This window comes from Nylanderia fulva, unplaced genomic scaffold (genome assembly GCF_048542155.1).
Source record: "Nylanderia fulva isolate GAGA-0341 unplaced genomic scaffold, ASM4854215v1 Scaffold252, whole genome shotgun sequence".
Lineage (NCBI taxonomy): Eukaryota > Metazoa > Arthropoda > Insecta > Hymenoptera > Formicidae > Nylanderia > Nylanderia fulva.
In genome coordinates, this window is record NW_028190317.1 from 133,614 (window position 1) to 151,811 (window position 18,198).

General features: G+C 28.8%; 1 protein-coding gene across 1 annotated transcript; it reads left to right on the forward strand.

Moving 5' to 3' along the window:
• The first annotated feature begins 8,125 nt into the window (after positions 1 to 8,125).
• Positions 8,126 to 12,837, forward strand: LOC114934914 (uncharacterized). Its single transcript, XM_029307625.2, has 3 exons — positions 8,126 to 8,272; positions 10,891 to 11,147; positions 12,220 to 12,837. The coding sequence occupies exons 1-3, from the start codon at positions 8,239 to 8,241 to the stop codon at positions 12,586 to 12,588; spliced, it is 660 nt and encodes a 219-aa protein (XP_029163458.1). The 5' UTR covers positions 8,126 to 8,238; the 3' UTR covers positions 12,589 to 12,837.
• The last annotated feature ends 5,361 nt before the right edge of the window (positions 12,838 to 18,198 follow it).

Consider the following 18,198-nt stretch of genomic DNA (forward strand, 5'->3'; position numbering starts at 1 on the left):
GGCAGTTTCCAGGACTTTTGTTGCTTTTCAGGACTGTCCTGAAAAAAATTATGTATCTAATGGCAGTTTTCAGGGCGTCCCGAAAACTGTCTTTGGATATATAAAGGAACTGTCCTCACATGTACCTTTTAATATATATTGTTTATATATATAAATTTATTTGTATAATGATACATTTCAGGACATATTAAGAAAATATAGAAATTAATATGTACTAATAATATATATATAAAATACAATATATATATTTCAAAGAATGATTTCTAATAAAGATTCTAGTTAATATAAGCTTTATATATTAATTCCTATTTAATATATTTTAAAAATACATAAATTAATTTGTATACTGGTTCTTTTCAGGACATATTAAGAAAATATAGAAAATAATATGTACTAATGTATATATATATAAAATACAATATATATATTTCAAAGAATGATTTCTAATAAAGATTCTAATAAATTTAAGCTTATATATTATTTCTTATTTAATATACTTTAAAAATACATAAATTAATTTGTATAATGGTTCTTTTCAGGACATGTTAACAAATTTACGAAATTAATATGTTGTATCGATGCATATATATCATGAATCACAATATATATTTTCAAGAAGGATCTCTAGTAACGATGTAGTAAATTATAAGCTTTTACAATTAATTTTTTATTTAATATAAAAGTACAAAAATTTATATTTGTGTAATGGTTTCTTTTCAGGACATGTTAACAAAATTATGAAATTAATTCGTTATCGATGCGTATATATATCGTGAATATCACAATATATATTTTCAAGAAAGAATTTCTATTAACAATTCTGATAAATACAAGTTATATATATATATATATATATATATATGTCAGTCTACTATTTTGACGACAGCAAAAAAGAATAAAAATTTTATTGTATACATAAGAGTACATTGACACTCTGATGTATACATTACTTGTGATTTGTGGTAAAATGCACTGGTACATATGTATAAGCAATTAAGTGTAGATCGGTTAGTACAGCGACAGTACAAAATTAAGTATAGTACATTTATACCCTAGCTATTTTGACGACACCATATGTTCAAAAAACGATTATTATGACACTCCAAAAGTAAATAAAGAAATTCTTCTTTTAAATAGCCATTATCATTCATCGAATATGCAAACAATCAAGATATAATAATTCAGGTTCTCTGAACAGTTTCATAAACAGTCAAGAAATAATGCTTGCAAACATTTATTCATATGGTAGTTACACGATAGTTATTGCAGAATTGCTATTGCAGAGAAACACCATCAATTCTTTCTAGCAAATATTTCACTTATTTCACAATGCTCTGACATATGTGAGATTTAATTTTCAAAATAGTACAGTACAACATTGTTTATATATATTCTTAATTGTTTACAGGCAGCATACAAGAAACATCGATATGCAATATTATAAAAAATATATTTAATCTACATTATTTTAACATCATATTTTAAGATATGCATTATGTGAGATGGTACATACATACATACAATGTAAGCAATTTGTGTAAGCAATTAGGAATTCATCATTAAGAAGGTGAAAGAGGACGAAAGAGGGTGAAAGAGGACAAAAGAGAGTGAAAGAGGGTGAGAAAGAATGAAAGAGGGTTAGAGAGGACGAAAGAGAGTGAAAGAGGACGAAAGAGGGTGAGAGAGAATGAAAGAGGGTGAAAGAAGACGAAACAGGGTGAAAGAGGGTGAAAGACATATTATATATATATATAATCCTGATGACGTCAGCGGACGCGGACAGAGAAGAAGAAGACGACGTTACTTCATTTTTCATAAAAAACGTCACTTTTTGACCGCTTGTATCTCCAGAACGGCTTGACGATTTTATTTCTTCTTGGCTCAAATTACTCTTGGCGATGCCGCCTTTTAGGTTATATTACGTGCAATTTAAAATTTTTTATATTTTAGTAGTTCTACACCCCCAAAAGATGGACTTTGATGGTGCAGGATAAGAGACTTGTAGTGTCTTTTTTAAGGTCTTTTAGGGTTTGAACATGGCCGGAGACACTACCGCGTCTCTTGAAAAGAAAGAAAGAGAGAGAGAGAGAGAGAGAGAGCGAAAATCTAATTATGCTATTTAAATAAAATCGTAGTTAAGATAAAGATTTCTGATAGAAGAGCTATTAGATTGAAACGATACATCTAATGCAATTTACTTCTCTGCGCTTGTGTTATTTATGAAATGTGTATTCACAAGATATTACTAGTGTCAAGTATAATATATGTAATCCTTTTATAAAAAAATTATATAAATTATTTAAAATCACTAATATTTTACTTACAAACTATCTGTCATTGCTATATAGAATTAATTTTAATATTTTTTTCAATTAAAAAGACAGGAATATAAGTAAACATTTGAGACATTTTGAGATACAAAAATATTGTGGAGCTCTTAAGGGAAACGGGAGGGCCCTCTTTTTGTAATATTCCAAGAAATTAATCTTGAAAAATTACGAAAATTTCAATGCAACAGACTCAGTTTTATAATATTATTAGATGCAATTGCAACATAATAATGTTACAGAAGTTGTAATTGTATAAAATATTGTTTTTAAAAGTAATCAAAAAAACGCCTATTTGTCCGTTTTAGGACAATTATTTAAATAATCTAGTATCAAAATTAATTTTACTGATTTATTTTTTCTTTTACAATTTGAATGAATATAAATGTTATGTAAAAAGTAGAAGGATTATAAAACATTAAATATGTAGATAGTAGGAATGTAAAAATATATTTCTATGTTATTAGTCTCAAAAAAGTATTATTATATATTTGTTTAAAGCAATTGAAACTATTTAGTTAAAATATAATTGAACAATGAACGTATGAGCATATACATGTAGATTATATATATAAAAACACTAAACCCTAATACATATATGTATAATAGTATGTTGCATTGTAATCATGCATACATATTATCAATAAAAGAATTAAAATAAATAACTTTACAAGTATTGCTTCTATACATATAATATCAATATATGAAGAACTCAAAATAAAAAACTTGTGTAGCTTTTGCTTCTTTTTTATACATTCTCCGCACATGTGTAAACGTAACTTCTGTAAGCTTAACGTGTTATATAATAATTCACAAGTGCACTGTATAATGGAATACATATTATCAATAAAAATTATCTATAAATAACTACGCACAGTGAATGCTAATCTACATATAAAAAAACTTACTTAAGTTTTGTGTTGAATTGAATGAAGAGGATTAATAAAAAGTAGGTTATTCACTGTAGTTTTTGCATTTGCATTAAATACAAGTAATCTACGATATTATTTTTGAAATTAAAAATTAAAATATTTCCGATTTGCTAAATAAATATTTCTGGAAAAAAATATTTTTAATTTAGTGAACGACTTTTAAATTCTGCCAGATATATAGTTTGGATCACGTTTAATTTGAGCCAGGCTCGATTCCCTCCAGCCCTTCTTGTTTTCTTTTACACCGGCACTTTTTTTGTCGCTGGCCGCTGTGCCGTGGTCATTTCTTTAGACCTTCTTTCAGTGGTATTACGTTGCTTCGTCGTCCTACGTTCTGTCGTTTGGTTAACCAAATGGAGCTGTGATCCCAAAATAAATTAATTATCTATGCATAAAGATTCTATAGAAAAAGCCAGAATTTACCGTACATTTTATTTTTAATGTATTTTTCGTGATATTACTTAATCGAATAAAAAGTACTGGTAAAATGTGCTCAGAGGACTGCAAACTGTCATTAATAAAGAAAATAGTAAATTATACGTCCTTAGTGGCAGAATAAAAAGAAATAGGAAGACAAAAAGAAAAGTAGAGAAACGAATAGGAAATTTAAGAGATAGAATGGATTCCAATATATATAATAAGACGATAAGTTAAAGTAAAATACAAAGTTAAATGTTAAAAATACAAAGTTAGTTAAATATTAAAATATAAAATTGAAACGATTCTTCGCTGTTGACCAATAGATATGCAAGGCGATTGGTCTGAGATGCCAAGTTATGCGACATTTGAGCATGCTACGGATATAATACGCGAATTAAATCAATGTCAGAGAAAATTAAAAAATCTTTCAACTTACATTATCGTTTTAACAAGTCCTTTTCCCCGATATTTCAAGTGTGTGTTGCGAAGTCTGAATACCAAATGTCAAAATAGAGAGCGTGATGTATTTATTTATTACCAATGTTTTTTCTAAATTATAATTCAGCAAATTTTTTAAGTATGTCAAAATAACTACTGTCTAACAATTCGGTGTCTGTATTTAAATTAATTCCATTTTTCTGTTCTTTAATGTGGATCATTTCAGATATTAGTCTTTTATGGTAGTTCTTTTCGTGATCCATAATTTTAATATTGTCCCAGTCAAATGTATGTTGTTCGTTTAGAATGTGTTCTGTGACAACCGAATGTCTAGCAGAGTCTAATTTAATATTATTTTTATGTTCTTTAAGTCTCGTTCCTAACTGTCTTTTTGTCTGTCCGACATATGTGGCGTCACAATCGTTGCAATTCAATTTATAAATAACATTAGAATTCGTGGGGCAATTATTTTTGTCCTTTTGAACTTTTATGAAGTCATTCAATTTTTTAATGCAACGATATCCTACCACTACGTCAGGTCTTCTTATTGCTGAAGCAACTTTCTCAGATATTGATTCTATATATGGTATGACAAAATATTTAATGTTAGTATTAGTATTATTGGTATCTGTTATATTGTTATTATTAGGCTTGTTAAATTTCTTAGTTGAGAGATTTTTTAATCTGCGTTTTATTTCTGTGAAAATTAGATCAAGAGGATAACCGTTGGATAGCAAAATGTTAATAGCTTTCTCTATATTTTTTTTGTGAAATTGCGGATGTGATAGTAATAAAGCTCTATCTACCAAGTTATAAATTGTTCCTATTTTATGACAAGTCGGATGATTTGAAAAAAATGAAAGTAATCTACCTGAGAATGTCTTTTTGTGATACCAATCTAAATAAATTTTATTATCTATTACTTTGATCATTATGTCTAAAAAGCTTATACAACGATTATCCTCTTTTTCCAATGTAAATTGTAGTCTATCGTTATAATTGTTGAATTCGTTCAAAACATATGTAATATTGTCAGCGGAAGTGCATAAAATAATGTCGTCTACATAACGGAAATAGAAAGTCATTTCGCAATTTAAATTACTAATTACTAATGTTTCCAAGTCCTGCATGACTATATCGGCAATGATCGGAGAAAGTGGGGAACCCATAGGAGTCCCATAAATTTGTTTGTAAGTTATGTTATTAAAAGTGAAAAATGTAGAAGTTAATATAAATTTTATCATACCTATGAATTCATTTTTGGGAATCTTTGTGTGTGACTCTATAAAATGCCATCTATTATTGATACCGTTTAATGCAAGATCTACGGAAACATTAGTAAATAATGAAACAACGTCCAATGAAACTATTATGTCGGTATCTTGTATTGTTTTCCCTGATAGAATGTTGCATATATCAAAACTGTTATTTACAAAACTGTCCGCTCTAGGAAGGCTATCTTTTAAAATTTTATGAAAGAAAGAAGCAATATTATATAGAGAAGTATTTAATGAGGAAACTATTAATGTATATAGAAATGGAGGAAAAAAGATAATATATAATTAAAAAATACTTCTCTCTTTTTCTCTTTTTAAAAGATTTCTTTTATTTAATATATAAAATATAAAAAAAAAATATTACTAGCACTTTTAAAAATGAAAATAATGTATAACTTACACAGTTGAGTCATACATTTGAATTGTGTCAAAAACATTACTTGGCGTAAATAATTCGACTGAACTTATCAATTGTTCAATTTCCTCGTGTATACTTTGTGGTTCCCTTTGTATTTCCATATAATTACTTTTCGTAAGAATTCTACAGCGTATAATAAATGTTTTGTTATATTATAATTGTAATGATATTATTATTGTAAAAATATGATTAAATTTATTGTTTTATTTTTATTAAATTATAGAAAAAATTATTTAAAAGAAATTTAATATTATATGACATTAAATAATTTATAAATTATAAAAGTTAGAAACGATTAAGAATAATAATTCAGAGATGAATAGAGAAATAAATCATTAATAAAAAAACATAAAAATTTTTAATATTATGATCGTAGATAAATAATTGAATTATGTTAGACGATAATTGTTAAAGAACGCAAAAAACGTAATGTCAAAAATTATAAAAAAATTACTCATGAGAACGTGTAACCACATTGATTCAAGTAGTTAAAACGAATCAAGAATACATTTATGCATTCTAGCTAAATAAATAATAAAATTATACACAATTTTTGTTGCTTTAACTACATTTAAGAAAAATATATAATTTTCATATGAAATTTTTTAATCTTTAAATACGTAATTTACTTACTCATTGTCAATTAATTCGACTTTAGATTTATCTTCATCACTTAATAAATTTTCAACATCTTATTGTAATGTTTCCAAATCTTCGCTGGAGGAACCCATTTTTTAAATATTATTTTATTTTTATGTTTTATAATAATTTTTTACTTATTTTAATTTATAGTTTTATTTCAGAATTTCAAAGATTGAAAACATTAAACATTTGATATCTCGTTAATTTTTGTTTAAATTACCAAATTCAAGAAGTTAAAAATTTAATATATATATATATATATATATACAGGATGTGTCATTTTAAACGTGCACTCCACATAACTCTTTTAGTTTTGATTTTAGAGCAAAATGTCTCAGACATAAATTATTTATAAATTTATACATAAAATATCATTTTGTAAAATGTAGATAAAAAAATATTTGGCATATGAATATACATATACATATATAGTTATCATCCTTGTTTTGTATATATCGATAATATATAAAAAATTTTAATATTATTTTTATTTTTAAAACAAATTAGTTTTTATAACCATAATATTACTTCTGCTTTTATTAGCTTTTTATATGTGTAATACTTTATTTGAATTAAAGAGCATTTAATTAGTATATTGTTTTAAAATAAAATTTTTTAAAAATAGTTTATTATTAATGTATATAGAAATGGAGGAAAAAAGATAATATATAATTAAAAAATACTTCTCTCTTTTTCTCTTTTTAAAAGATTTTTTTTATATAATATATAAAATATAAAAAAAAATATTACTTGCACTTTTAAAAATGAAAATAATGTATAACTTACACAGTTGAGTCATAAATTTGGATTATGTCAAAAACATTACTTGGCGTAATTAAAATTTTATAATTTAAATTATTATATATATTATATAATTTATTATGTATATATATATGTATATAAATATATATATACATAAATATAAATTAAATGGCGCGCGCGTAGCGCGCGCTGGTTGTGTTCTAGTAAAGGAATAAAAATTGCATGCCGAGTAAAAAAATTTCATGCAATATAAAAAAATATGAAAAAATAATTTTCTAAAACATTTGAAAAATGACTTCGAGACATAAAACAAAATTGATGCAAATTATATCGTGACATAATAAAAATTTTTGTCCCAACATTATTCATCAAATTATTATTATGTTTGACATAATTATAATTTCTACAGAATCAATCAGAAACTTTTATATTGAATGATTTTTTACTCTGCCTACTATTTTTATTTCTTTATATTATTAAAAAGACGTTTATTTATTTTATAAACGTTTTCTAAAATATAGTTCACATCTTCGACAAGAACATATTTATATATATACATCAGTGCTCGGAATTATCTCAGCATTTCAGCCGATTCTCGTATGTCAACGCCTCCTTTTCTCCCTTTGCCGCGCGCGCTGCAGCCGCTAGGACGAGCGCGGCCGCTCAGGAGCGGTACTATCCAATTATGATACGATCTTTCTCCCTTGATTTTTAAAATTTCAAAAAATGTATTCTTCAAAACTTCAATAAATGTATCGAAGTCGAACGCCAGAAGCACGTGCGCGCACGCTGTTGTTTTCGTGTCGCTGCTTGCAAACCTACACACGTATATACGTATGTACACATACATAGTCGCACTTGTGTGCTGTTTACGCCGCTCATTTGTTTCGTCGTTTCGTCCAGTTTCGTTTTTGTAGCAGTCGTCCTGGTCGTCCAGTTGCGTCGCGTCGTTGTCTTGTGCGAATCGTGTTGAGTCGTGCTCGTGTCTCGTGTCGATCAGTCGGATCAGATGTGCAGCAAAGATGCAGAGATCATCGCACGCTACAAGAAGAAGTAGTAAGTAGAAATATATTTTTTTATTACGTATCAGGCATATAGAATAATGTTTCGAATTTTCGAACGATCGGAATATTAGGAGACGCGGTAGTGTCTCCGGCCATGTTCAAACCCTAAAAGACCTTAAAAGACACTACAAGTCTCCTTATCCTGCACCATCAAAGTCCATTTTTTGGGGATGTAGAACTACTAAAATATAAAAAATTTTGAATTGCACGTAATATAACCTGAAAGGCGGCATCGCCACGAGTAATTTGAGCCAAGAAAAAATAAAATCGGTCAAGCCGTTCTGGAGATACAAGTGGTCAAAAAGTGACGTTTTTCATGAAAAATGAAGTAACGTCGTCTTCTTCTCTGTCCGCTGACGTCATCAGGATTATATATATATATAAATCTCTTCTCACCTTTCACTCACACCTCCCTCAACTTCCACCCACCCCTTTCCCTCCCACATCCCGCCTCCCGCCCCACCCCCACCCCCACTCCACCCCCACTCCCACCCCTCTTTCGCCTCTTTCACCCTCTTTCGTCCTCTTTCACCCTCTTTCGTCCTCTTTCACCCTCTTTTGTCCTCTTTCACCCTCTTTCGTCCTCTTTCGCCCTCTTTCACCCTCTTTTGTCTTCTTTCACCATCTTTCGCCTCTTTCACCCTCTTTCGTCCTCTCTCACCCTCTTTCATTCTCTCTCACCCTCTTTCACCCTCTTTCATTCCCTCTCACCCCCTTTCGTCCTCTTTCACCTTCTTTCGTTCTCTCACCCTCTTTTGTCCTCTTTCACCCTCTTTCGTCCTACCTCACCCTCTTTCGTCCTTTCTCACCCTCTTTCACCCTCTTTCGTCCTCTTTCACCCTCTTTCATTCCCTCTCACCCTCTTTTGTCCTCTTTCACTCTCTTTCGTCCTCTTTTACCCTCTTTCGTCCTCTTTCACCCTCTTTCATTCTTTCTCACCCTCTTTCGTCCTCTCCTCACCCTTTTTCATTCTCTCTCACCTTCTTTCACCCTGTTTCGTCTTCTTTCACCCTCTTTCATTCCCTCTCACCCTCTTTCGTCCTCTTTCACCCTCTTTCGTCCTCTTTCACTCTCTTTCGTCCTCTCTCACCTTCTTTCATTCTTTCTCACCCTCTTTCACCCTCTTTCGTCCTCTTTCACCTTCTTTCACTCTCTTTCGTCCTCTCTCACCCTCTTTCATTCTTTCTCACCCTCTTTCGCCCTCTCTCATCCTCTTTCGACCTCTTTCACACTCTTTCGTCCTCTCTTACCCTCTTTCGTCCTCTTTCACCCTCTTTTGTTCTCTCTCACCCTCTTTCGTCCTCTTTCACCCTCTTTCGTCGTCAAACTGGCATCGGGTTTATTTTTAAAAAAACGAAAAAAGGGTTATTTAATTAACCATTATGTTTTTTGAGAGCAGGCCGCCATGTTATTTTTCTGAGTCATTAACAAATTGGTACTCTGGAATTACGAGCAATTATTTTTCATTGTACGGGCTAGTATGAATTTCAAATCAAATCTCTATAAACGACTATTATATTTTGTGCACTAAGAATAACATATCGCACTTATTTTCTAGAATCAAATTGTAATCAGTTTTACTTATATGTATGTATATTCAATGTGAACTTGCACCTTGAATAAAATATCACAGTTACTTTTCATGGTAATATATTATTACTAAATTTAGATAATATACACTTTACGTATGTTCACTTTGAACTGGCACCTTGAATAACATATCAGTTACTTTTCGTGATAATTTATTATTAGATCGTTTAAATTTTTGAGTACCTTCTTTTGAACATGGCCTGACTTTTTCATTTTTATGATTTTTTTAGGATTATTTTATCTTTGTCCTTTATTTCACAAGAATAAACATAATATTTCGAAGCATTTATTGCGTCTTGTCCGACCATAGCCTAATATATGTATATGTATATATATGTATGCCTGTATGTGTCTGTATATATTTATGTATTTTGTAATATTGTCACGAAATAGCAATGTGTGTGAGAGAGAAAGAGAAAGGAAGAAGGAAAGAGAGAGAGAGAGAGAGAGAGAGAGAGTGCGTGTGTGTACGGCAATATTTTATACAAATTGTATGCGATATATAGACATGTATAAGTGTATTATCATAGATATATATACATAACTAGACTCATGGAACTATATAGTTTAAATTAGCATACATGTCTCAAACAGCATAGAAGGACAAGGAGAGAAAAATAAGGACTTCTTTTTGCGCGGGTAAAGAATGTGTCCATGTTTTGTAACACATATACTCTCTCTTTCTCTCTCTCTCTCTCCCTCTTTCTCTCTATTCCTTTCTTTTTCTCTCTCTTTCTCTCTATTTTTTTTCTTTCTCTTTTTCTCTCACACACATTATTCCTGTTTCATGACAATATTACAAAATATATAAATACATACACAGACACACATATGTACATATATACATATATACATATATATTAGGCTATGATCGGAAAAAACGCTATGAATGCTTCGAAATATTCAATGTTTATTCTTGTGAAATATAGAACAACGATATTCCGATCGTTCGTCCCGATCGCAGTCTTAGTATTTATTTTGTCGAAAACAAATTAGACCAAAATAATTTTAAATTTTCAGGAGGATCGACTAATAATGCATCGCCGAGAAACGACGCGGCCCTGCCAAGAATAGACGCGGCCCCGCCAAGAATAGACGCGACCCCGCCAAGAATAGACACGGCCCCGCCAAGAATAGACGCGGCCCCGCCGAGGAACAACGCAGCCCCGCCGAGGATTGACGCAGCCCCGCCGAGGAACGACGCAGCCCACGCAGCCCCGCCGAGGATTGACGCAGCCCCACCGAGGAACGACGCGGTGAATAGACTAATGCAAAAGGTTGGTAATTAATTTTTGTAGTAAAATTGACCGCGCAGTTATTTTTATTGCATAAAATTATTGAAATAATTTTTTCTAATTCTTTTTAAAAAATATATATTTTAAATTAAATTTTTTGTTGATAAATATATGAATATATACGCTTTGTATAAAGGGCTAATTTTATAACAAGTCTACAATAAAATTTATTTATGTATGTGTGTGTACACATATATACATACATATATACAGGCTATTGTTATTGTAACAGTGCACAATAAAAAATATGTGATAAGCAAAGAAATAAATATGGACAAAAATCAGTAAATTATAATTACAATGCAAATTGTACAAATCGAATAAATACTGTATACGTGCATGTATATATAAACACACTGAAATAATTTTTATTTCAGAGTTTTTAAAAATATTATAAATTAAAAAATATTATTTGTAAAATACATAAATAAAATTGAAAAAGAATTTTATATTTGCAAAATCATTATTTCTCCAAAAAATGTACACATTTTTTGAAAGAATAATGCAATGCATAAAAAAAATGCAAATGTTTCCGTTTTTTATGAAACAAAAATTGAAAATGCAAATGTTTCAGCTTTTATGAAACAAATATTGTTTCATATAAAACTGAAACATTTGCATTTTCTTTTATTCATTGCATTGTTCTTTAGAAAAATGGTGTGTACTACATTTTTTGGAGAAATAATGATTTTGCAAATATTAAAATTTTTTTAACTTTTTTTATGTTTTTTACAAATGATATTTTTTTATTTATAATAAGTAAAACATCTGTAATAAAATCATTTCAGTGTGTTTATATATATACATGCACATATACAGTTTTTATTCGATCTGTAGAATTTGCATTGTAATTTACTGATTTTTGTCCACATCTTTTTTTTCTTATCACATTTTTTATTTTGCTCTGTTACAATTACAATAACCTGTATATATGTATGTACATATATGTACACACTCATACATAAATAAATTTGATTTGTGTGCGTGTATGTACACACACACACACACACACACACACACACACACAGTATGCTTATAATCTTTATTTTTACAGAAAGTAAACGAAGCGGTTCGGCGGGCAGTAAATAGAGAAAGAAGAAAACGTAACACGCGCGCGCGACCAGCATACATGTATGCAATGGCTCCACCATATCCTCTGACAGCATTACCTACACCGACGTACGCGGTGTATGCTCCACCAGCACACGCTCCACCAGTATACGCTCCACCAGCGTACGCCCCACCAGCGTACGCTCCACCAGCGTACGCTACACCAGGGTACGCTCCACCAGCGTACGCTACACCAGGGTACGCTACACCAGGGTACGCGCCACCAACAACATATCCGGCAGCAACCACATACCCGGCACCAGCAGCGTACGCGGCACTGGCACCGGTGTATCCACCGCCGGGGCGTTTTTAGAATATATAAATCACTCTCTTGAACTTTTTGGCGACAATAATTTTTTAAATTCTGAATCTTTATTATGATTTTATTATACATAATTAATTATTTTCTCACTATGTATTCATTATAAATTATTTTTTCAATAGTTTAGTTTTATGCGTTTGACTCGATATAATTTTTATTTGTACGAAATTTTTATTTATTTTATATTCTTCAGAAAATATTATATTATAATATTTAATATTAATATTCATTAATTGATAAAATCACTAAATATATGTTATTGTATTACAAAACCTTTGGGGAAAAATAATAAAGAATATTTAAAAAAAACATTTCTACTTTCATTATAAAAGAAACATCAAATCTATATTCTGAATTATATAAATGTTTTACGGTATGTAAACGTCAATCGATCGATTATTTTATGTATTCTGACATTATAAATATGTGCTATCATTTAGTGTGACACGACTGTTCAGTCCGGAAACGAAATAGGACATGTAATGAGCAATAATATTCAAACAATTTTAAAACCACTTTTGATAATTACAATACTTATGTGTCCTAAATAAAAGTGGTCGAATTTCCGACAAGTCCGCCGGAAAGCAGGATTTTCTTTACTGTACATATTGTTAATTTGGTCGATTTATTTCTTTCTATTGACACGTATATTAACTTACATAAGCCATTACAATGTCGAATTTTTCATTTTTAGTCTAAATATATTTATTTTGTTAATTATCTCAGGAGTGTATTATAATAAGGTAAGAAATTATATAATAATATATCACTACTTATATATCAATAATAAATAATTTAGATTGTTGGCTTCAATGTTAAATAATCTAGTTTGCTATGCTGCAAAATATTTCTGTAGCAAAAAACACCTTTGCAATAACAATACGCGATTTTCTGTATCTTGATCTAATAAGTACAAATTATTAGCAAGTTTTTCTATTCATTATATATATTCACAATAAATTTTTTTAAATTGAAAATTTATATTTAATTATTTATAGAAATAATATTATGCCAGATGCAAAGTAAGTAAGAATAATCTTTCTGTACCATTGCTGATTTTTGAGTTCATATATAACTCATTGGTAATATTTTACATATTATTCATATAGTAAAAAGTAAAAAATCCATATATATATACAATAGGTATATATATACAATACAATATATATACAATACAAGACGACAAATAAGAAAATTAAATTAAAATAATTTTTTCAAGTTTTTAAATATATTCATTATAATTTCTATTAGGTCACTGAAGGGAATTGCAAAATAAGAACGCGCTTATATTGTAATATGCTAAAATATAATAGTGACAATAAAGACAATTAAAGCCACAATCTCCACTTGATTCCTCTCGACCAATAGAGCCAAACGCGATGTTATTGCGACAATTATGAAGGAAAGAACATTTTGGAAAGGAATTTGAATCCTATGGTTGGGATCTCAAAAATTCCCCCTGTTCCTTCTCTTAACATCCCCTGTAAAGAAATAGGCGAGAAAAATATTGGTCCGAAAGTCGGCTGAATCGGGACAATTAAATTCAAACAATTTTTTCACGTTTATTATATAAATTTAATTATATTTTTTATGAAGTCCCATCAATTGTGATACAAAAAATATTTTATATTGTAGAGGCAAAGGGGGTCGAGGAGAAAAGGATTCAGTAGGAAAGGATAGGATAGGGGCAGAGGGACAGGGGGGAAGGGACCCAGTTATATTGTAAGGTCGCAAAATGGCCAGGTGAGGAAGAAGAGGAGCAGAATTGTATTTAAGGGAAATGTGAGAGGGGAAGAGGAGAAGGGAGGAGAGGAGTTATGATTTTCTGTTATCGTATCATATTGTATATATTGTACATTACAATGTAACAATATGTATGATAATGTTTGATATCAATGATATGTGATAATGTAAATAGGAAAAGAGAGAAGGTGGTTGTAAGGGGTTTGGCGGTCCTCTAAAAACGCCCCGGCAAGCCTTAATTAAGGGGAGTCCGGAATAAACCTGAACTATATGTAAATAATATATTTAATATATTTATAATATATTATAATATAATTAATATATTCTTGCATAATACATTTTTATATTATAATATAATTTATTTATTTAATATATATTTAATATATTATAAATGTTTTATATTTTTGTATCAAGTTTTACATATAAATAAATATTTTTTTAGAAATTAAGTCATCGATCTCTTATTTATTACGTTGCATATATTTAATACAAGACGACAAATAAGATAATTAAATTAGATTAATTTTTTCAAGTTTTTAAATATATTCATTATAATTTCTATTAGGTCAATGAGGGGAATTGCAAAATAAGAACACGCTTATATTGTAATATGCTAAGATATAGTGTGACAATAAAGACAATTAAATTCAAACAATTTTTTCACGTTTTTTATATGAATTTAATTATATTTTCTATGAAGTCTCATCAATTGTGATACAAAAAATATTTTTGTGGTATAAAAAATAACATTGTTGGTATTTTCGATTGCGATATAACTTGTATCGAATTCTCAGATAAGAAAATAATCTCTATATTTATCCGTGACAAAGGCAATTCTGCAAAAGTGATCCTGACACAAAGAGTAAACTTTGTCAGCAGCATGAAAGATGTGAAAGTTGCATCCATAAGTGTATGATTTGTTTTTAACAATAGCCACACTTTTTTTGATTTACAGAGAATTTTGACGAACCAGATTCATCCATTTAACTAGAGGGGGGCATTTTGGGTCTATCTAATGATCGCGGCATTTAACTCATTGCTAATGATTCCACAAACATATATAATCATACTAAAAATGTTATTTTTGCAAGTTAAAAAATTAAAAAAAAAATTGCTTTTGAAATATATAAACAATAAAATTATATATTATTCTTAACCCTTTTAGACTGTCAGCATTTTTTCATTAAAATTGAGGTTTTTTTTCCTCAAAATTTATCTATATAAGTAACATACACATTGTACACAATTTCGAAGATTTGCATCGAGTTACAAAAGTGACTTTCCCAGCAGTCTAAGGGTTAATACAATTAAGAATTAATAATACTATTATATGTAATTAATATATTTAATATATTATAAGTGTTTTATATTTTTGTATCAATTTTTACATATAAATAAATATTTTTTAGAAATTAAGTCATCGATCTCTTATTTATTACGTTGCATATACCTAATACAAGACGACAAATAAGAAAATTAAATTAGAATAATTTTTTCAAGTTTTTAAATATATTCATTATAATTTCTATTAGGTCACTGAAGGGAATTGCAAAATAAGAACGCGCTTATATTGTAATATGCTAAAATATAATAGTGACAATAAAGACAATTAAATTCAAACAATTTTTTCACGTTTATTATATGAATTTAATTATATTTTCTATGAAGTCCCATCAATTGTAATACAAAAAATATTTTATATTGTAAGCAGAATTTCGGCGACGCAGGATGCACGATCACCCGATACCTCTTTTTGAGTTTTTTATTTTATATTATTTTATATATAATTTATATCTCGTAATTTGATTTTACTCTGAAAAAAATGTATTGAATTCGAATAAGTATTTATTTCGCAATACTGCCAAATAAATCATTTATTTGAAACTAATAATATTGATTTGACGCAAAAAAATATTTATTGGTAATAAATTTATTAGGCAGTATTGAAATAAAAATATTTATTAGTTTAATAATTTTTTTTTCAGTGTACAATATTTGAAGAGTTAGAAAATCTCGTAATTACATCTATATGTCAAACATGTTATGTCAAATTCAGAAGAGCAATATAAAAATCAGATTTCAAAGCACACAAGAATAAAGACACATCTTTGACGGTGAAACTTTTTTCCCATCTATGATTTTTCCCTCGGCAGGGAAGCAAATTGCTTGAATATATATTAGTTTCCCTCTGCGTGAATTCTTTGGCATGTTTGCCGACACACTTCGTGGTCCTGTAAAAACGACTTAATTAAGAAAAGGATAGATCACAAGATGCGAAAACCGATCCATCTTGTCCACACTGATTTACCTCTTTTTTCGTTTTCTTTTTAGGGATTAAAAAACAGTATTGTATTATGTCGAACAAAATAAAAATAGAAATATTTTCTATTCAATATTTTTTTCTTAAGAAGATGTTAACAGTGCGTATTTTCTGTCTAAAATCGATCTTTTTTTCTCTAATTTATTCTTTTCTCGAATTCGTTTCTTTCTTCTTTTTGCAATCTTTTTACAATATACGGTACATATATACAGGGTCGATCTACAGTTTTGTGGCCCTTAAGCTATATGATCTTAAAGAGGCCCCATGTTTTTTACAAGCATCTCCCTTCTTCCTCTTTGCAGTTGTAAAAAAAACAGGACGCGCGTTGCGAATAATAATATGCAAATGTATTTTTTTATATATTTTTATATCTATTTATACAACTATTCTTGCGAAGGAATTAACGTATCATTTCCATAGTTACAAAATAAACAACTTTCGATATTTTAATTAAAATAGGAAAACTATAATTTCTTTTTGGCTGACCGCGAAACTATTGTAATAAATTTTTTTATGATATATGAATAAAAACCATAATTGATAAAAAATAGAAAAATATTCCATGACAAAATACATTCTGATTACAATAAAAGGATTACAAATGAAATTTCTTGTATAGCTAACACGTAAAACTAGCGTTTATTTTAGATTGTAAAATTCATTTCAATTCTATTTAGTTATTTAATTAACTGCATTATTTAATGTATTGAAAAATTTAGGAATCTTGGAAGAAGACAGAATTTATTTCATCGAAATTTTGCAAATGGAAAGCTAAAAAGGTTGCTTTTTGTTTTAAATTAAAAAATTTTATATCTCATTGAATTATCAATATTTTATGAAGATTTTGGCTTTCGAAAAGCTGCACTGAAAAAATAAGTTATTGAGTTTGAATAAGTATTTATTTCGATATTGCCGAATAAATCATTTATTTGAAACTAATAATATTGATTTGAATTGAAAAATATTTATTTTATGTAACAAAATTCTTTTTCAAAACAAATAAATATTTGTCTCATATAAAAAATTTATTTTACGACAGTAAAACAAATATTTATTAATGTAATAATTTTTTTTCAGTGCAGATAATTAATTAAGCAATAAGATATATAATTATTAATTTTGTTATGAAAGAATAATTCTTATTAGTCGAACAATTATTCTAATATATCTAAAGAGAATATTCTCTAAAGAATTTTATTTATGTTTCGAAGAAGACTTGCTTTCTAAAGAATAACAATATATATATATATATATATATATATATATATATATATAGGGTGTCTCAAAATTAATAGAGAGTAAACCTTTTAATGGCAGATTCCTGGGATCATTTAGATATGATTTTTCCTCAGCGAAAATGTCGAGAGGCCATCATTTCTTGCATGTCCATGCCCAATTTTTGTCATCATGTAATTATAGCTTGTAATTAAGCCTCAAATTAAAATTCTATTAAAGTAAACTCTACATGAAATTGATAAAAGAATGTCAGGGTATCTAAGTGGTCAGGGAAATCTAGAAAACCGGGCATTATCAAGGAA

Bases quoted from the DNA above. Each gene is read 5' to 3' on its own strand.
- LOC114934914 (XM_029307625.2), top strand. From the start codon at position 8,239: ATGCAGAGATCATCGCACGCTACAAGAAGAAGTA. The intron at 8,273-10,890 runs GTAAGTAGAAAT...TTAAATTTTCAG, and splicing joins GCACGCTACAAGAAGAAGTA to GAGGATCGACTAATAATGCA. The intron at 11,148-12,219 runs GTTGGTAATTAA...TTATTTTTACAG, and splicing joins TGAATAGACTAATGCAAAAG to AAAGTAAACGAAGCGGTTCG.